Source organism: Hydra viridissima, unplaced genomic scaffold (assembly GCF_058129835.1).
Source record: "Hydra viridissima isolate aposymbiotic clone 2 unplaced genomic scaffold, HvirCarnegie_v1 scaffold_1, whole genome shotgun sequence".
In the NCBI taxonomy this organism is placed as follows: domain Eukaryota; kingdom Metazoa; phylum Cnidaria; class Hydrozoa; order Anthoathecata; family Hydridae; genus Hydra; species Hydra viridissima.
Window position 1 is genome coordinate 23,000,413 of NW_028324300.1, and position 21,987 is coordinate 23,022,399.

At 26.9% G+C, this 21,987-nt stretch overlaps 1 protein-coding gene and 1 pseudogene across 1 annotated transcript; one reads left to right on the plus strand and one right to left on the minus strand.

Annotated features, from left to right (window-relative positions):
* Positions 1-6,872: 6,872 nt before the first annotated feature.
* On the minus strand, positions 6,873-7,759 carry LOC149893967 (uncharacterized; annotated as a pseudogene).
* Positions 7,760-10,717: 2,958 nt separating this feature from the next.
* On the plus strand, positions 10,718-20,181 carry LOC149893968 (protein NLRC5-like). Its single transcript, XM_090076570.1, has 4 exons — positions 10,718-11,006; positions 13,088-13,108; positions 15,083-16,420; positions 19,940-20,181. Exons 1-4 carry the CDS (start codon positions 10,721-10,723, stop codon positions 19,993-19,995), a joined length of 1,701 nt encoding a protein of 566 aa, XP_089932696.1. The 5' UTR covers positions 10,718-10,720; the 3' UTR covers positions 19,996-20,181.
* Positions 20,182-21,987: the final 1,806 nt, after the last annotated feature.

The following is a 21,987-nucleotide window of genomic DNA, read 5'->3' on the forward strand; positions in this document are numbered from 1 at the left end:
ACTGATTAAAGAAACAAAATTAAAAATAGATATTTTGTCTATAAGCATAGTTCACATATAAATTTTTTTCTACTTCTCTTTATGCCTGCACATAAACAATGACCCCAAGATCTGCATTTTTGACAACAAATCCATGGTTCTTTAGAGCAACATAGCGAATAAAGTTCATAACAATACAAAAATGCTGTACCAGATTCGAAATCCATTTTATTATTACTTCCTTTAATCTCCTCACTGCAGTATTTTTCTTCAACAGTCGTCTTTAGTGTTGTTATCGACTTCGACTAAATCGACTAAAAGTCGACTAGTCGAAAGTCGAAATAAGTCGACTTTGAAAAATCGAATAGTTGATTTAATCGACTATGGGTCTCCTACTAATCGACTAAAAGTCGATTTATTCGGGTAATTATCTTAATATCCTTATTTCAATTTTTTCACTTGATTTAATTTTATCCATCTTTGATATTGTTATGATGCTAACCAATGAGTAAAGAGAAATATTTATAAGTAGTTTATCTTGTAAAGAAAAATTATTTTTAACTATTGAGCCATGCGCAGAATAATCATTCATAGCTGTTTTTTAAATTCAACCAAAATATCTGAACATCGAACTTAATTTGCTGTATCACATAAACTTAACTCTTAGCTTACTGTATGTAGCACCGCTTATTAATGTTTCCTTTTTCTCGTTATAGCAACCAGTTGATGCTTTTTAAACCAAAATCTTAAGTAATGTGTTATGTTACTCAGTTAAGGATGCGAAAACGTTTTAAAAATCTGCTACCCCAAGAAATGTTTAGCCGCCCCATCCGCCACCGTTTTTGTTTTTTTTTTTGCGTTAAATTTTCTGTTATTTTTTTTGCTTTAATTGTTGTGAAAAATGATATAAAATGCCCATCTGTATTTTTTTTCTTTACTTTGTGATTGTAATTTCCGTTATAGTTTGTTTGTTTATTTGATTTTAATTCATCTAATAGATTAGATGAATTAGTAACTAATCTATTGGTTGGCGGGGTTGGTGGTACAAATATGTACCAGCAGTCTTCTGTAGTCGCTCATATGTGTACCGTCAGTACCATACAATTATTGTTCTTGAAAAAAGCTGAATTCTTTACTTTTATATAATTGAGTGATTTTGCTCAATAAATTTGTATATTTTGAGCACAACATAACTAATTGACATAAACAAAAATGAACATACATACATATTACAAAATATTTTATTTAGGATTGGCTGTAAAACATTTTGAACATAAGGAAGGTCATGTTCCAGACAAAATGTTTTTGTCCATTTTGTGTTTGGTTTTCCGCATATCTACATCCACGTCTTGGTGTTCTTTCCAAAGGAAGATGTGGAGATTCATTTTTCAGTCGCAGTTTTTTCACAGACGGTCTCCCTCTCGACAATGAACGTTGTACAGCTGCAGTTTTTCTTCCTCATTTATCATTTCCTCTGCCAGGGAAACCAAAAATTGCTTCCAAGGAATTTTATTCTTTGTGGCCTCCTTATGTTTTATCGAAGCATTTACAAGGGACATCATAAGTAAGCGATAAAACACTTTCTTCCACCATTTATTCGATTTACGATCCAGTTCTATCTTTTGGTCCGCTAAATCCACCCTCTCCCATAATTTCGCAACGAAACCCAATCATCTCTGGGCAAGAAACATTTTAAGCCGTCTTTCAAAGTTTTCGTCACTTCTGTAACATCAGCTTCATGAAAATTACTCAACATAAGGACTTCTTTTGTGTCTTGCCATTTTACAAATAGCAGTCCATCTTTACTGCACTGAAACACATATTCGCCTCTTTTCAGCTTTAAATTGATTTTAGGTAAATATTTTCTATTTTGTTGCACGTTCCTAAAACGTCATCAACAAATAAAAATAAATGCATTTCAAGCGAATTTTACTCACAAAAGGCGTCTAGATTAGCGATGCAATTTAGTGGTACATATATGTACCGAGAGTCACTTAAAGTATATAATTATGATAAAGTTTTTACTCAAAATTTCGACTAAATTGACTTTTAGTCAACTTAGTCGATTTTAAAAAAAGAATTAGTCGATTTTCGTCGACTTTGAAAAGTACAATAATCGATTTAGTCGACAATCGAATAATTTCAAAGTCGTAACAATACTAGACGTCTTTCTTTTTGTTTTTCTAACAAATTTTTCCTTTTCCTTGTTATCTTTTTTTTTTGCCTTATCTTTTAATTCTTGGATATCCGGTGTGGTATTCAGAGATCCAGTTTTTCCACGTTTTCGTACCCTTTTCAATTCAATTTTAGGGGTTGCTAAAGGCACCGGACACAACTTTTATATACTAGATCTTATCCTTTCGTTGAAACAAAAAATCCAATGCATTGGGAAGCTTCTGATGGGGGAGATCACATCTCCAAATGTGTTGGTTTCTCAAACATCTTTATTCTTAGCCTGATCACCTTTTTCTGCGCATTAAAATTTATTTCAGGCATTTTTTTCAATTCATTTAGCAGACTTTCCTATGATGACAACTCCTCGGTATGCCATCATAGGAAAGAGTCACCGTATTTATTAAAACAAGCTGTGTCTACCTTATTCTACACATAGCATTAAAATAAGTATTCTAATAAATGTACAAAGCCTGCAGATGAAATGCATGAAAATTTCATTTCTGTATGATGTATAGTAAAATCGTAATCCTAAATATATGAGGGCATTAAAACTACAACACCACATGCGAAAACTTATGTTTGCTGATTACAAAAGCATTATTTATGACAGAGGGACGAGTTTTCACCAAAAGTAATGATTTACTAATATGCACATGTTGATCTAATCACTTATGCACCAAAACCAATATTATTGGAAATATTACCAGTGTGCCATCATAGGCACTATGCCATCATAGGCACCTTTCCCCTAACTTAACTAAAAAAACCGCAACTAAATTTAGTCGACTAACTATTAAGTGTAACTAAAATTAGTCGACTAGAAAACTTAGTCTAACTAAAATTAGTCGACTAGAAAATTTAGTCAAACTAAAATTAGTCGACTAAAAATTTAGTCTAACTAAAATTAATCGACTAACTTTTTAGTCTAACTAAAATTAGTTGACTAACTTTTTAGTCTAACTAAAATTAGTCGACTAACTTTTTAGTCTAACTAAAATTAGTCGACTAACTTTTTAGTTAGACTAAAATTAGTCGACTAACTTTTTAGTCTAACTAAAATTAGTCGACTAACTTTTTAGTCTAACTAAAATTAGTCGACTAACTTTTTAGTCTAACTAAAATTAGTCGACTAACTTTTTAGTCTAACTAAAATTAGTCGACTAACTTTTTAGTTAGACTAAAATTAGTCGACTAACTTTTTAGTCTAACTAAAATTAGTCGACTAACTTTTTAGTCTAACTAAAATTAGTCGACTAACTTTTTAGTCTAACTAAAATTAGTCGACTAACTTTTTAGTCTAACTAAAATTAGTCGACTAACTTTTTAGTCTAACTAAAATTAGTCGACTAACTTTTTAATTTGCGAAAAATATATTGTTACTGTTACCCAAAAAATACTTTTTTAAAATCTTGTTATGAGTTAGTTGTGAAGTGGTTTGTGGCGCCATGTTTTTAATTACAAATAAGTACCGCCAGAAGGGTTAACTTTGGTCAATTGTTGATTTTTTTTTAATTCCTAAAACTTCAACAGAGATAACATATTCTTTAATTTTGTTACACATACCAACAATATATATCAACTATTATATCAACATTTTATATCAACAATTTTGGTATATCAGCAGTTTTTGTGAATATAGCACAGTTACTTCGTAGACCACATTGACATTATTTTGGCGTTTTTTGACATTTATGATACATTTATTGAACCATTTGGATTCTTAGCCGGTGAAACTGCCGTGGAAATATATGCGAAAGCCTGGTTCAAGAGCATATGCAACAACATACAGTCAAGAAACGTTGTCCAATGCCATGAAAGAATGTTTAAGTGGAAGAACGAGCGTTCAAAAGGTTAGTCGACAGTTTGGAATTCTATTGGGTACACTACAGAACAAGTGTAAAAATTGACATTCGAAGAAGGTAGGGACACCGTTGCGTCTGAGTAATGAGACTGAAGCTCATTTTTTAACTTTGATCAACACCCTCTCCCACTGGAAAATTTTATTGACTTCAATGGATATCAAACTTATAGTGAAAGATTACTTGGATCGATCCAATGTCCATTATTCACGGTCCAAAAACAACGTTTCCGGTGACGACTGGTTCAAATCTTTTATAAAACAGTTTGACCCAGAGGTTGACAGACAATGTGAAATCAGCACGTGCCGAGATCGATGAATTGCAACAAAATAGCAAAGTGATAACACCGCAAGATCTGGTGAATAACACAACTCCTACCACATCAAAGAATAACAATAACACCAAGAATAATAAGAAAAGGGCAAGAGTTGAACAAGTGTTATTATCCTCAGATGACGATGATGACCTACTAGAAAATGACTTTTAACGACTTTTGCACAATAACAGGGAGCTAGTTGCAAAATTTTTTGTTTATTTAAATGTTTATTTCATGTTTCTTTAAGTGTTTAAGGACTGATGATTTTTTAAAATTCCAATAAGTGACCAATGTTACCCTATAGCAGGGTTATCATTGATCAAACATGATAAATAATAAATGACCAATTTTACCCCAAAAACTGGGGTAACATTAGTCACTTTTCGGCGTTTAAAAATAAGTATTTGTAATAAAAAATTAAAAATAAATAAATATAGAGGCCTAAAGCCAAGACCTATAATGTTATTACCACAAGAGAAAACTGTAAAAAAGTTAATAAGATTCAGAGATCTTTAAGAAAAACTGCCGAAACTGACCAAAGTTACCCCGGTTGACGGTAAGTTACAATTTCACTGCAGGGCATCTATTTGAAAGTGAAAATGTTTTTATTTCAGTTTAAAATTAATTTGCATGAAAACTCTCACGAGGTTTTTAAAGTTGCACGCTCTTTTAATGCTTTTGACCAAGCTTCTGATTTGCTGATTTGTTATTCGTATTTCTATTGGTTTATGCGCAACGAAAGTTGTAAAACGGCGTACGACAAGTTTCAATAAATATTTTAATTTTGTATTTCGTAAATTATTTACTTGTTTAATAATTATTTAATAAATAAAAAAAATTTTTTAAATTGATTTATGATGATTTTTACTGTTTTAATCTCTTCGATAAAGAAAATAATATCCGTTTTATATTTATTTAACACGATATTGTGTTTTCAAATTTTTGAAAGTTGATTTTCTCGAATAATTGTTGTTTTCAATAAATAACTATTAATAGTACAATTAACATGTTATTCTTATAATTCTTCTTTAGGTCTTTTTTCTTCAGGTAAGGATCAGGTAAGTGAGAAGCGAAAGGTGTTCATGGAATGCTTCTTTGAAGCGCAGGCGTCGATTACCGAGGACTTGAAAAGATCAATTGATGAACGAAAGTGGGAGATTGTTATAAGCGATGGAAAAACTACTCATGAAGTTTCACATGAGAAATATTTCATGGAGAAATATTTTGAAGCAGGATGCAAGTTAAATGAATTACTTGTTTATAAAAAAGTTGTTTATAAAAAACTTCGGAAAAATATTTTATCTGAGGATGAAAAAATTGTTCTTGTTTTATGTTCGACAAACGTTTGCCGTGTCACGTTATACCATCCAGTGAAGATCGATGAATGGACACCGAAGCATAAAATTGAAAGTTTGTCGATAGACATCAAATATACATTCGTATCAAAAAACGAGTTCGAAGGTTTCGTCCTTCCGTGGATTCGACTCGCTGAAGAATTAACTCTTGAACTTCACAAAGACACGAACTTCATCGACAAAATTTGTGAATGGCTTCGTGGGTTGAACTTCAAGTGGTTGATGATCAGGTACCGTGGAGAACATTTTGATAACATCGAAGAGTTTAGAATACCGATATTTATCGGTATAATAACGATATTTTTTACAATATTCCAATTTTTTTTTTTTTAAATGCCAAATTTTAGTTCAAATATATCATAAATCTTCAAGTCGAGTCAAGATGTCGTTTTGCCTATTTTTACCGGTTTTAAAGGTTAATCGTTCCCAATTGTATACATTATCTAGATGTCTTAATTCACAAAAACTCTGTAGAAAAGAAAAAGTGAAGCAACACTGTTCTCCAAATTGAACCCCAGGTTGAAACTCTCCCCACTCCTGATTTTTTTACATTAAATCAATCATATGCATTAGTAAACACAATGTATGTTGTCAAAAAAATCTGAACTAAGTGTTAAATATGTATACTTCCAAAATTAAAACGCATAATTTTTGGCTTTTTTTCTTCCAAAGTTTTAATAAAGTCAGCCATTATGGTATTCAAAATAACCCATTAATATTTATTTATTTCATTTACAAAAAAACCATAATATAAATACATTTGTATCACAAATGATGTTTAAGTTAATGCTTGTTTAAATTAAAATTTACCGCAGCAGATTCTAGCTTTTCTCCATAACTTTTTTGTCCTGTTTCTTTTATAGTTCATCCAAGTTTTTTTAAATTTGTGATGAACTGATTCACCACATTGTTCTGCATAGCTACCTAAGCTAATATTATTGCAATCTGCAAAGATGAGAATGTGACACACTAAAATATGTATTTTCCATGAAACTGTCAAGTCATAGCTAAATACATCTTTTGTATATAGTTGAATACTAGAAAATGAACTTTTGAAATCTTCAATTTTAACAGAAATATCTGTACCCATTTCCAAACCAAACATAGCTGATTTCACTAATAAAAACTTACGCAAGCAATTCATTATTGGTAAAATATTGATTGCTGCAGTTATAACAGGGGCATAAATCAATTATCATTGTTTCCATCTAAACCTACACCATGGTACCCTCTCATTAATATGTAATGTGTTTTCAACCAGCTTTGAAAAGCTGGCCAAACATATTAAAGCAAAGTATAGAGTTTATCCACAACTCCCATCATAATGTGAAGCTCAGGTGGAGGAACAATGTGTTCAAGAAAAGTTTCTTGATCTTCTTTTAAGTAAAGGAAATGAGGATTTATTACATTTTTGTATTCCTGCATTTTCAATCTTTTTTTTCCACCATATACATATTGATCATAACATAAGTCTATGGAGCCCAACGTTCTTAGTTTCCCTGCTTCAAGGGAGCATTCTCCTTCACAATACAGACAGGCATATTTCTCAGAGTGACTTGAAAGTTCTAAAAACACTATTTACACACTTTAGGTCAAATGGCATACTGAAGTTTACTTCTTCAAGTTGAAGAAGTGCCAATAATTTTTGGAGATTGCCATTATCCTCTAAGACCATCTCCACAATGGCAAGAATATAGGATTGCTTGACACCAGAATCTTAGTATATTTCAAAGGAAGAATAATGATTTTTTGGATCGAAAACGTTAATAATAACTTTTATGAAGTTTTGACCACCATTTAAAGATATTCAGAGTTTCCTGCAATTCAGTCATTTTAACATTAATAATCAATTCTACAGCACTTGTTAGATTCCTGTGTAAAGTAGAACATGATTTTTTGGTTTTATTTTTAGAGAGCTCTAATGAATTTGATAGCTCCATAAATTTTTGGAACAAGATATGATTTACTTTCCTTCTTTTTGACTTAATTTCATTTACTCCAACTGTAACAGAGAGAAGATTTCCACCTGTAGACATCTTGAACTGCTCTACACTTACAATGCTTTCACTCTCCATTTTATACTTTAACAATCCAGATGCTACTTGTTCTGCGTGTTTATCTCCAAGTTATTCACTAATATCTATGAAATTGGTTACAGCTTTACTTTTGCAACAATCATGAGAAACTCTTCTAAAATTAATAGAAAGAATTTTATAACAGTTTTTGAAATAAGTAAAAACAATAAAAAAACATATTGAATCAAACTGTAAAATAACATAAAGAGAAAAAATGTTTTAACAGATCTTATTTTAACCTTATTTTTAAATCATAAAATCATAAACATAAATAATCTATACTAAGATTTAAGTAGCAGAGTCCATAGATTTTTTCAGCTACATTTAAAGCATTTGACCCTGGCTAATTATTTTTCTGGATACATATTAGAGGTTCGCTAAATAGTACTCCTATTTACCTGAAATACATTACTTTCTATCAAATACATTATTCTACGTGAAGTATATTATATAATATCGATATGTATATGTGTGTGTTAATATATATATATATATATATATATATATATATATATATATATATATATATATATATATATATATATATATATATGTATATATATATATACACATATATATATATATATATATATATATATATATATATATATATATATATATATATATATATATATATATATATATATATGTATATATATATATATATATGTATATATATATATATATATATATATATATATATATATATATATATGTATATATATATATATATATATACACACATATAAATATATACACACACACACACACACTGGCTAGAGAGTATATCAAAAGTTCTTTAATCTATATATATATTAATGGGTTATTTTGACTACCATAATGGCTGACTTTATTAAAACTTTGGAAGAAAAAAAGCCAAATATTATGCGTTTTAATTTTGGAAGTATACATATTTAACACTTAGTTCAGATTTTTTTGACAACATACATTGTGTTTACTAATGCATATGATTGATTTAATGTAAAAAAATCAGGAGTGGGGAGAGTTTCAACCTGGGGTTCAATTTGGAGAACAGTGTTGCTTCACTTTTTCTTTTCTACAGAGTTTTTGTGAAGTAAGACATCTAGATAATATATACAATTGGGAACGATTAACCTTTAAAACCGGTAAAAATAGGCAAAACGACATCTTGACTCGACTTGAAGATTTATGATATATTTGAACTAAAATTTGGCATTTAAAAAAAAAAAAAATTGGAATATTGTAAAAAATATCGTTATTATACCGATAAATATCGGTATTCTCGTTATTTTTATGTATTTCGATAAACCGATAAAAAAAAGTCGATAACATCGTTTCAACCGATAAGTTATCGTTTGGTTATCGGTTCAAACGATAACTAAACCGATATTATCGTTTCATAGACAAATTCATATCGTTTGATATCGTTATCGTTTCATATCGTTATCGGTTCAAAATAATAATGATACGCAGACCCTTAGTTTGAATATGAGCTGACAAATTTGTAAGTGCAGTGCAAGATTTCTTCAGACTTTTTTGCGTTTTTTTCTTGAGCAAATTTAACAGTTAAACAGGTAGGGACTTAGTTTTTTCAAATGTTGTTTTAAAAAATATACAGCTTACCCTTCTTTACATCTTTCATTCAAACCTTTTTAGTGATTTTTTTTTTTTTGATATTTCAAGTTAACCCCCCCTCCCCCTCCCCCCCCCCCCCCCCCGAGAATGTTTAGTTTAGTCTGTCATATAAAGAGGAATTTCTCAGAAAAGTTTTGCTGTTTCTTCATTTATTTAAATATCATGGCTCTTCGAAGACCAATAATAAACGCCATTACCCTAGCGCCTAAAATCGTGTAAATCAAAATCTATTAAGTACATATTTTGCAAAGAATACTTAGAATTCTATTTTTATTATTCGATTGCTTTTTTCTTTAATAATAATAAAGATTTTGGTTGAAAGAACTTTCTCTCCTACAATAAACCAAAAAACATTTCTCTATAATAAAAACAATGCTGGAAATGTTTTGCTTTTGAGAAGTCAACCGTAAAGTTAGTTTATTCAAGATGGTGAATATCAGGGATTTGTTTTATATTTTTGTACTTTCATTTTCAGATTAGAGCACTTTCCAATGATTTTAAAACTAATGTTTTTACACGATTCTTAATAAGCATAAAATTCTCAATCACAATCAATCATTAAAAAAGGGGGTACGAAAGTCGAGTAGCGTCGATTTATCTATACCACTCTGGACAAGGCACAGTTAGCAAACCAATATTATATTCGAATATTTTAGTCAATGTTTTTATATAAAGCATTTATGCACGACGCTATTTTACTCAAAACAAACATTCACTTAGAAACTGCAGTTTTTTTGAGAGAATTTTTCATTAAAACCACTCATTCTAAACATGTCTTCCAAAGTTACTTTTGATTTGGTATTAGAAAGAAAGCTTGTTTTATCATTCATTAAAATCTTTCTTCAAAGCAATTAGCATTTTCTATTTGTTTCGATCATTTAAGTAACAATCTAATATAATTATTCCATTACATAGCATTCATTTACAAGAAACTAAAAATAAATTTAGATCTTATGCCACCAAATGTTTAATACTGTAACATTCAATTTCGTTCCCTTTTACATTTGCTGCTTGTTTACAATTAAGTTGTTAAGGGAGAAAGTAACCATGACAATTTTTTAGTATTAATTTTGATAGTCAGTCCTTTATAGTAATAAAATTAAAAGAATTTAAGTTGTATACTGCTTGTTTCATTTTCAAGTAGTTGTAGTTTTCTCGCAGCGAACACCACATCTCAGTTCTACATTTTCTCTTCTCCTAAATAACTCCTTTTACAAATTTTCTCCTCTATGTATACCGAAACATATTGGACTGTATATATATCTTGATTAAAAGTTAATGAAATCATACAATTGAAAAAGTTAATTTAAAGTATAGTAGATGATAAGTAACTTTTATTTAGGAATGGATGCAAAATTAGTGAATATTTTAAAAGATAAAGTAGCATCAGAATGGAAAATATTTGCACGTGGCACTGGTTTTGATGATGTGGACATTGTTATTGATCAAATAAATCATGATGTGGATGTTTATCAATTTGATCATGATGACTTGACAAGAGAAAAGTATAAAATTGAAGTTTTGTTAAGGAAGCTTTATCAAAAGCATCCAAATGATTACAGAATTTGCATTCAAAATTCTCTTCAAGTTATGAAAAGAAATGATGTTTTACAAAATATATCCTTCTTAGGTGATTTTCTTGAATTTTTTTTTGTGGGTATTATAGGCTTCAGATAATTAAAAGTTGGGTAAGAATTTTTTAAAAAAGTTGTTCTTCTTAAGTAATTGAATTTTTAAAATAATTTTTTAAAATAATTTTTTAAAATAATTAACCTAAGTATTATATATATATATATATATATATATATATATATATATATATATATATATATATATATATATATATATATATATATATATATATATATATATATATATATATATATATATATATAGTCTTTTTTCAAAAACCCAAAAATCCAGATGGGTTAGGTTTTTGCCAACCTTGTCACCCTGCACTTTAAAACTCTACATCTATAGCCATTCCAGACGATTTTTTTATAATTCAAATAAACATGTGTAATTTATATCATTGTATAGAGCTTGACTTGACTTAAAAAATGAGGGGTCATTCGACCTTTGAAGTTAAGCGCATCTAAAATTATTGAATTTTTTGTAGTGCAAAAACTGATGATTTTTTGACGAAAGGTATAGGGCTTAAGTATGGAAAATTTGCATCGTTATGGCACCGAAAATTTGCATTGTTATGGCACGCAAAATCAAAACAAGCGTCATAAAATATGCGAAGGAATAGAGATATATATATATACATAATTTCTATATACAAATCCTTAGAACCTATTCTTCAAGAAAACATAAATAAATAATTGTTATAAAAAAAAGAAAGACTAAACTTGCAATTTCCACCTGGACACTTTTAAAAAACACTTTTTTTTCTATAAAAATAAACCTTGAAGTTTTGAAACGCTAAGAAATAAAAATTTATGTATAAAAGTTAAAAAGTGTCCACATTCCATTAGATTCCTCATCCCTTTTTTAATATATTTGGAAAGTTTTATAAAAATTTGATGTGTTTTGGTACTAAGGAATCCTAACCTCCAAAAGCTTGTTTTAAAAAAATGTTCCCGCTTCGAGCTTTTTTCTTAAAGGTGGTCTTAAAATATGGATAAAATTTAAATAAAGCCATATAAACCATATTATTTTCTATATATGGCTGGAAAGAGGTTGAGTAACACTAATATATGCAAAAAACCTCAAGGTGTTTGCTTAAGCATACAAAAAGATAAAAGAGAGTAAAGTTCATGAAAGTTACGTGTTTTTTGTCAAACCTCAAATGTTTTTCGTTGAGCCGTGGAATCGCTAACATCTACTTTATTTTCACTTGACATTTCCCAAGTTGATTTAAATTTACACGTTTTTTTATTCATTTTTTCAATCTTGTCAAATACCAATGTTAACAAACCACAGTTGAAATTACATTAGCAAACAGTCATCTACAATTCTTTTAATGAAACTGTAAAACAAACATTTTTGTAGTTTTTATTTCTCTCTTCCTCTTCTATTATAAATGCAATAATTTTTTCTTTAAAATAAGATTTAAACGTCAATTATCTCAAAAACTATTTTTGAAATAAAGTAAATATTTTGTTTTAAATTTCAATTTCTTTTGCTTTTGTGCTAGTTTTGCATCTGCTCTTGAATTTATGAACTTGATTTTTTTTTGTGTGAAATTTTAATTTGCTTAATTGTTCAAATGTTTTAATCAGCAAAACCTCGTTTTACATTCTTTATATTTAATTTTATTTCAGTAAAAGCTTATATTTAGTATTCTTTATTGATTTATTTAAATAGTGTTTGATTATTTTTATTTTTTATTTTTAAATATTATTGATAATTCCTCTAATACATTTCATGGATAGCTATCATGGTTACTTTTTATATTAGTTTCTGATCAAAGTTGTTAGGTGATTTCAATTTTTAAATCTTTCATTTATTTAAATTTTATTTGATTTAAAAATTTATTTAAAAAAGTTTTATTAAAATTTTATTGAAATTTGTTTAATCTCTAATCATTTGAGTAAAAGACTCATTCAGTTTTCTTATTTATCATTATTTTTTTTTAAACAGTTATTAGTCCTCCTTTCATCTGATTCCTTTAGATTTTTTAAATATTATAAAAGATGATATGTATCATTTGTTTTTTTGTGTTCATTAAAAAACCTTTATGCTTTTTTTTGTTCTTTTTTCCAGATGCAGAACAGCAAAAAGATGGTAAGCAAATTAATGTCAAATTATATTTTGAATAAAATATTTTTCAGTTATAATAAAGTATGATAATTCATAATCTGTGTTTTCCCTACTCAAATAATGCAATATACAAAAGATTTTTTACAGATATGGAAGAAAAAAGCTAATATTGATTAATTCCATGCAAGTTCACACAGGTGATCACAATTATCACAGCCAGTCAATAAACCCTGAATTTACATGAAAGACCCCATTACACAAGTCATATTGTATAGACCTTTTATGTAAATCAGAAAAAATTTCTTTTGGTCAGATATGCTGATGTACCTTTCATCCTAAAATACATGCATTTTTCATCATAAAATACAGGACAAAGAAGCATCATGACATTATATTTATTTTAGCAGAAATGATTACATGAGTAGACCCAGTTGTAAGCTTTAGTCAATTGTAAATATACTATGTAAAATTAAAAAGTTGACAAAACTTTATAAAAATTTTAATATCAACTTTTAACACCTGTTAAAACCTTAAGCAAAGCTAAAAAGATTAGAAATTGACATCTATAAAGAATTAAAATTGTATTTTTCCATTGATTGGTTAAAATTTAAATCCTCCAACCAGCAACTTCAGCTTCTAAAGAATTAAATCACTCCTGGAACTTGGCTATTTAACTTTGAATTTTTTTTTTAATGAACCAATAAATGATAGTTTTTTTGTTTTTTTAATGATAATTTACAATTAGCAGGTAAAAACTAATTAAGTGAAGCATAACTGGTTTTTCATAAAATGCATAAAAATAAAATTTTCTTAAATGAATACAGTTTATTGTTATTATCATTATTATTATTATTATTATTATTATTATTATTATTATTATTATTATTATTATTATTATTATTATTATTATTATTATTGTTATTATTATTATTATTATTATTATTATTATTATTATTATTATTATTATTATTATTATTATTATTATTATTATTATTATTATTATTATTATTATTATTATTATTATTATTATTATTATTATTATTATTATTATTATTATTATTATTATTATTATTATTATTATTATTATTATTATTATTATTATTATTATTATTATTATTATTATTATTATTATTTATTTTATCATTATTATTTTTATTTATTTTATTATTATTATTACTATTATAATTTTATTATTGTTATTATTTGTTTTATTATTATTATTACTATTATTAACTTTATTGTTATTATTATTTATTTTATTATTATTATTATTATTATTATTATTGTTATAATTACTATTATTGTTATTGTTATTAATAATATTGTTATTGTTATTGTCATTATTATTAATTTTGTTTTTATTGTTATTATTGTTATTGTCATTATTATTAATTTTGTTTTTATTGTTTTTATTGTTATGATTGCTGTTTTGGTTGTTGTTGTTAATATTATTACTATTGTTATTATTGTTTTTATTGTTATTATTATTGTTGTTATTATTATTGTTACTATTTTTGTTATTATTTTTATTTTAATTGTTATTGTTATTATTACTATTACACATTTTATCAAGTAATTTTAAAAAAGTAATAAATAATTTATAAATCTAATAATAAACAATAATTAATATGTAATAAATAATAAAGAATAAAAATAACAACAAAGAATAAGGGTTGTGTAAGGTTAAATTATATATAAAAGATAAATAAATAAAAATAAGTTCTAAGAACTAGATACAAAATATGCAATAATAGTAGTTAATATAAAATCCACCTCAGGTAAATGTTCTCAGTTATTTATTAAAATAAATGTGAATTAGGAATTCATTTTAAACTATCTATGAATTTTCAACATAAATATAAAATCATAAATTTTTTTTTTCAGAATCTTTTGAATTGAATTTTGAGTTCTGGAAAAAAATTAATTTATGACTTTACATTTATGTAGAAAAATGTTTTTTTGAAACGTAAAGTAGAATTCATTTTTTTGTTCTTTCAGAAATGTGTGAAGCACTGAAAAAGTTATATCTTAAAACATTTGGAAAAAAAGAAGAAATTGTGCACTTAGTAAAAACTCCAGCTAAAGTTGAACTTTTAAATAAGTTCATTAAACTGACTGTAGTTGATGCAGATGAAGTAGAAAAAGATACTGTAAGTATTGCTGAGCAAGAATTATTTTTTAAGAGACAAATGACCTATAAGCCAATTGAGTTTGATGAAGTGTTCTCAAAAGAACTATCTTTACTCTTGATATCTGGTATTGCTGGAAAAGGAAAAACTTGTTTGCTCAGAAAGTGCTTATTTGACTGGGCTAATGGTACCTTATGGAAAAATGTGGATCTTGTTTTTTATCTTGAATGTAGAAAGTTAAATCAACATCAAAATATTAGTAACATAAATGAGTTGTTAAAAGTTTTCTACAAAGATATTTTTCAAGAGTCTGATGTTTGTAACCATTTCTCTGTATTGTTTGTGATAGATGGGTTGAATGAGTTTGCTCACATTGATGAATTAATAAATTATAATCCCCAATATCCAAGCAAACAACCCATCATTAATGCATTAGCAGAATCATTAAATACTCAAAAGCACAAATGGGTTGTCTCAGGAAGAGTTGGAGCTATATCACAATACAAAGAAAAAGTAACAGAATGTGCAGACAAGTTAACCATTCAAATAATGGGTTTTAATGAAAATGGAATTAATGAGTATGTTGAAAACATTGGTGAAAAAAAAGAATGCATTAAAAGTGTTCTTAAAGAGTCTTTCTATGTGAAAGCCATGGCATCAGTTCCGTTTTATTTATCAGCAATGTGTTTAATTATTGCTGCAAGTGGTTCTTATTCTTTCAACACTATGACTGATATGCATTGCTCTATTTTTTTATATTTTTTTCAAAAACACATTTGCAAAACCAATGAAGCAGTTCACAAAATAGTTCAAAATGAGAGAAACAAGCAACATATTTTAAGAGTTTGTAAGGTTGCATGGGAGTTGTTCAATCAAGGTAAAATTCTTTTCTCCCAAGATGAAATGAAAGGTATTGTGAATGACTTTGATGAAGTTGAAAATGAACTTTTGGGTTTTATTGACAGAGTTGAATCACAACTGGGTTATCAATATCAGTTTGCTCACCTCACTTTAATGGAGTTTTGTGCTTCAGTTCATGCACACATTTATTTGAGTCCTGAAGAGATTATAAGTAATAAAAAGTTGCGTAGCTGTTTGCCTATGATCTGCGGACTAGCAAATGAAAACAAAAGATGTTTAGTAAGATTACTTGGTAATTTAAAGAATTCAACTGAAGAAAGGAATTCATTGCTCAATGCTGTACTTGGTAAGTTCAATTAAAATGTTAAAGAAACATTACACTTTGTTTGAGCTTTCATCATTAGTTTATTATGGTTATAATGAGTTCTATATTTGTTTCCCTTAAGTTTTCTTTAATTATATAGAATTTTTGTTTAATTTAGTGCTGTTTTTCCCAATTTTTTTAGATAATTTTTTAAAGTAAGTAGTAGAATGATAAAGTAGTCAGTTATTTTTATCGAAATGCACTTCACAGTTGGATATTAAAAAGCCATATATGTTTTTCCTCAAAAAATTAGCTCGTTACTTGAACTAATTTTTATAATCCTTTTAACATCCTTTTTAATTTTGATATAACAAGAAATATTACAAGTTTTTTGGAGGTTATCATATTCTTTTTGTTGTTTTTTTTTTTTCAGATGATTGATAGTTTTAACTTAACAAAGAAAGTCAACGTACTTCAGCCATTTTAAAAAAAGATGTTAACTTGAATAACACATATATCAAAGATTTCTATATATGTTAGATTTCTTGTATATATTTCTTGTATTGATATAATAAGAAATCTCACATGTAAAAAAGTTTTTGTTAAATTCGTGCATTTATTTATAATTATTCAATTAATGAATTTTTTAATATTACTTTTAAATATTTTGACTTTGTTAAGTTAAAAAGATTAATCAACTGAAAAAAAAAACAAAAAACAACAAAGAACTATTAAAAAATCAAAAAGGGAAAATAACGAGAATCAAAAAAGATGTAAAAATGAAATATTTGAAAGTGCGTTCCTTGGCTTACTAACTGCATAAAAATATAAGTTGCATTTTCCAAAAAATGATTGTCTATCAAATTATAATAGTACTTTTAAGCACAAAGGGATTTCACGCAAAACCGTTCCTTTCCCACAAATACAATTTTGGCTTTAAGGTTATTGTTGTTGTTTTACATAAGCGTCGTATTGTAAAACGAGTTCAATTCATGTCATTAGGTATGAAGGAAGTATGTATAAAAACATTCGGTAACAATAATACAACAGAAATTTTAGAAAAAGTTGAGTTACGAATTAAATGTCTATTCGCCCGCACAATACGAATAGTTTGCTACTTAAAAGATATATGTTCTCCTCTTAACGGACAATATATAAATCTTGCTAGTGAAAAGTATAGACACTTACATAATCTTAAGTTAGCAGACAGTAATTTGAGAATATTAGTATGAAAGAAGATAATCTGATTGTAGCTGACTTTTATTGGTCATTTGTCGAAAATTATGATAGCAACCAAAAACTTGTAATCTTTTAATATATACAATAGATTAAAATTAGGCCAAACAACATTTTAAAGGAGGATGATTCATTCAATATTTAAAAGATTTTTCTTTTACAATATTAAATAAGCGTAGGAGAAAATGTATTTAAAAACTTTTGAAGTTTTATGCATTTTATTGGTATATATTTTGTTTTCATGTAAACAGGGTCTTAATGTAATCAACAGTTTGAAATTCAAAGAAATTGAGTTGTGAAATTTTGTACTAAAAAATTTTGATTTAAATATCTAAAAGTTTTAATCTTTAATTTAAGTTAAGTGTAAATTTTTCAAATATTTTTATCTCTCTGCAGCTAAATATTTCTGGAAGAACCTCTGAAACATTTTTTATGTGGCTTTTAAAAGCATAAAGTAGCTCTAGAGGACTGACCTCATAGTTTTTCAGATTTAATTGAACTAATGAGTTTAACTTAATGCAACCTTTAGTTAAGAATTATTTAGCTTTTAATTAACATTTTAAATGTTTAATAAAATATTTTAAAAGGCAATCGAAAATTCTATTTTAAAAAGTTTTTTTATACAACTTTGCTATTTAATTAAGTGTCTAACTAACCTTTCTTTAAATGAATTAAACAATTTTTTTAGTTTAAAAATTGCAGCGTTTTTAAAATAACACACCTGTTGTTTATTTCAAAGTACATTTAGTCATAACAATAGAACAAAGTTGGAAAAAAATTGAACAAAAAAACAAAAACAAAAATAGAAATATTATATTAAAATTTTAGATAATGGCATATTACCTTTTTTCTTCTCTCTTCTACTTGTATTTTGTGAATAAAGAAATGTAATATCTGTAATTTGATGTATATTAAAGATATTACACACAATTGTTACACACTAAACTAATTATGTTTATGTTTTTCCCTTCAAATTTAACAAAGTTATTGTTTTTGATCTCAAAGACAAAAAAAAATTACGTTTTGAACTGTAAAAGATGTTTTTACATTTCTTACTACTCAAAAGATTTTTTTTTTCAATGTGTTAAATTCTGAAAAACAAATGACAAAGTTGTTAACTTCAAGTATTTTGTTATATTTAGTATTTTTCAATTTTAATATTCAATAAAATTCTTTTACTGCATGGTAAAAAACTAATTCAATAAAATTCTTTTACTGCATGCTGTGTAATATAAGTTGAATATATAACACGCAATCAATGACTCTGCCACAGAGAAAATGTAAAAATGTTTATTTTGATGTTCTTATATCGTAAACATCTTTTTTGATGTTTTTTTATTTTGCTCTAAATGTTATATTTTTATTGTTTCAAATTTTTTATGTTTATGTTTACTTTATATGTTGCATTGTTTCCAGTAAAGTACAACTACACAATGTTAATTTAACTAAGAAGTCTACTCATCACCTTTGAATAAATTAAGATCAAGTGAATTTTATAAAAGTAAATTTTGTTAAGTTAAAATTTAGATAATTAAGTTTTAAATAATTTAACCTCCTTAAGTTGTATAAAGTGAGATTATAAATTTATTTCACTCTCACTTTATACAACTAGAACATTAAAAAAAATAAAATAAAAAGAATAAATTTAAATATTTTTCAGTGTTAATTTACAAAATTTAAATAATTTATCCTCCTTTAAAATAACAGTTCTGTAGATATTTAAGATAAACTAAATCACTTGGTAATAAGACATTTTTAAAAAATATATATTGACCAGCATTTGCAACAAATGCTCCTTTAAAAAAATTTCAGACATAAACATAACATATATATCTGTTAATTATATTTATATGCATAACATTTTAAAAATGAAAGTTATCTGTTTTTTGCTTCTAGATTCTTAAATATATGTCAAAATGAATAAAATAATAAAAAATATTAATTTTTAGAAATAGATTATGTATGTAGAGTTTAAAGGTAGTTTTATTGTTTTTGGCCATAAAAAACTTAACAACAATATTCGACTTAATTACACGACCAGAAAATTTTTTATTACCATAAAAAAACACCAATTTTGACTCTTCAAGGTTACAAGACCATAACATAATTAAAATTTGGAAAAAAAATGTGGATTCCTTATTACTAGGGAATATTGATTGCTTATGTCAAAAAGTATCAGTTTACAAATTTCACTTTTTGAACTTTTGCTGAGCCACAGGATAAACGATTTAAATTTATTTCCCCTTCCTTTTTTTATTTTTATTTCTAATTAAATAAGTTTTTTCCAAAATAAAATTTCATGCAATGTTCTTTTTTTGTTTTTAGATTTGGTACCAAAAAGTATTGATCTGTATTATGGTAAGAATTATTTGTTATTTTAATTTGTTTAGGGAAGATTTTACGTGATCAATGCTTTGAAAAGGCGATTGCTTTATTTTCGAGAACATTTCTTCGGTTCGTTCCCGTACCACAAATTTAAAATAATTGATGAATTCGACTTCTTTTCTTCTCTCGTTTGCAAAATACCATTGAGCATTTCTAACTATAAGTGATCTACTTTTACAAAAACACAGGACGAAACTCTTTTGAAGAAAGTTTTAGCTGAAAGAAAATAGTGAAGATTTTTATGACAAGAGTCTTTTCAGTCTGTTTTACGAAGAAAATGACTCTCATTACTTTCAGTATATTGTAAAGATTCAGTATATTACTAATTGTAGTGTAAATGATGTTATTATCAGTTTGTTTTCTAGTTAGATAGATTGTTTTGTCTGTTTTATTTGTTAGCCTCGTTTTTATGATAAACTTTAGTTTTAACATATTTTCTATTTTGTGAGTTTTTGTTTTCAGTGTCAGCTTTATTACTTCGTTAAATTTCTAGAAAATAATTAGTTATTAATTTGTTAGGTATCAATAGGTTAGACATGCGTATAAGACAATTGTAAATGTTTTTATTGAAAAACTTTCATTTCCCTTGTAAATTTGAAACCGTAAACATTAATTGTAGTATTGCTCGTGTGGTTTGACTTAAAAAGAGTTGATTTTATGCTTTCATTGATCCGTTGAAATTCTTTGTGAAAATTAGTTTTTAATGTGATAAAAACCCATCAGAGTTTCGAAAAATAGAATCATTTACACTTTTGTTTTACTTTACTAGCCTTCAAAAATCGACTTCGTTCGGCCTTATGAGTATATCAATTCTTGAGGGCCATACACCCATATAACCAAAATACATACGAGCATGAGTGATACATCCAAATAACCTCCTATTCAAGTTTTATGTAAACTCTTTTGTCTAATCAATTCTCTCTCTCACTAAAACACCCCTTCCCCACCCATACCCTACTCACTTTTAAAGCTTTTCGGAAATATCTCTTTTTAGCATATCAGAAGAGGAGGAAAAAAAAGAAAAATAAATTAGAAATATTTATTTCTTTAAAAATAAATCCTTCCATATTTTTAGGGAATAACTTTTGGATAATTGGAAACCCACATAAAATTAAAAATCAAGAAAAACATTGTAGCCCCTTTTAATCAAAAGTTGTACCCTCCTAACCCTGTTGTTGATTAAACTGAAACATTCCTAAAACATAAGGCTTTGGCCCAGCATTTTCCTACCCATCAAGATTTACAAAAATTTATAAACAAGTTTTTTAAAGTGTATTATAAGTGAAAATTGAATGAAATTTTTAGAAAATGTTCCTATAACGTGATTACATAGTAAAATTTACTCAAAAAAATGATAACTTGTAATGTAAGGTAGAAATTCAAATTTTATTGCAAACGTAACCGCGCCAATGTTTGTAAAGAGTTCCATGCCCATTAAGAAAATCAAAATTTCATTTAGAAAAAGGTATTTATATTAAAATTAATTTACTAGAGATAATATTTAAAGTAAATTGAATTTAAAAAATAATTGGAAAAAATAAAGAATCGTCACGAGAAAAGAAAAATATAACACATGCTGTAGAGAAGAAGATTCCTTATAAGCAAGTTTCTGAGCTTTTTGATGTGGCTTAATCGTACTAGTTATGAGATATAGAGACCAAAAGACAATCGAATAAAAGCATTGTCCAGGCAGGCCAAAAATAATTACAGAACTTTGGTAAGAAAATCAAAACAAGATCCCCGCAAAAGTGCTGTCGAATTAATTAGCATTTTGAGCAAAAATTATGTTGTTAAGTGCAGCGTAGAGACTACAAAGCGTCGCCTGCATCAACATAATTTGTTTGGTCATTGTCCTGCCAAGAAACCAATAATATTATGAATAATTTGCTTAACCCAAATTAAGTTTGCAAAAGACCATTTGAATTGAACTTCAAAAGATGATCAAAAGTCTTATTCAGTGACGAATCAAAGTTTTGCAAGTTTTGTAG

Excerpts from the sequence above, each read along its gene's own strand:
- LOC149893968 (XM_090076570.1), top strand. The coding sequence starts at position 10,721 with ATGGATGCAAAATTAGTGAATATTTTAAAAGATAAAGTAGCATCAGAA. Across the intron at positions 11,007-13,087 it reads ACAAAATATATCCTTCTTAG|ATGCAGAACAGCAAAAAGAT; the intron begins GTGATTTTCTTG and ends TCTTTTTTCCAG. Across the intron at positions 13,109-15,082 it reads TGCAGAACAGCAAAAAGATG|AAATGTGTGAAGCACTGAAA; the intron begins GTAAGCAAATTA and ends TTGTTCTTTCAG.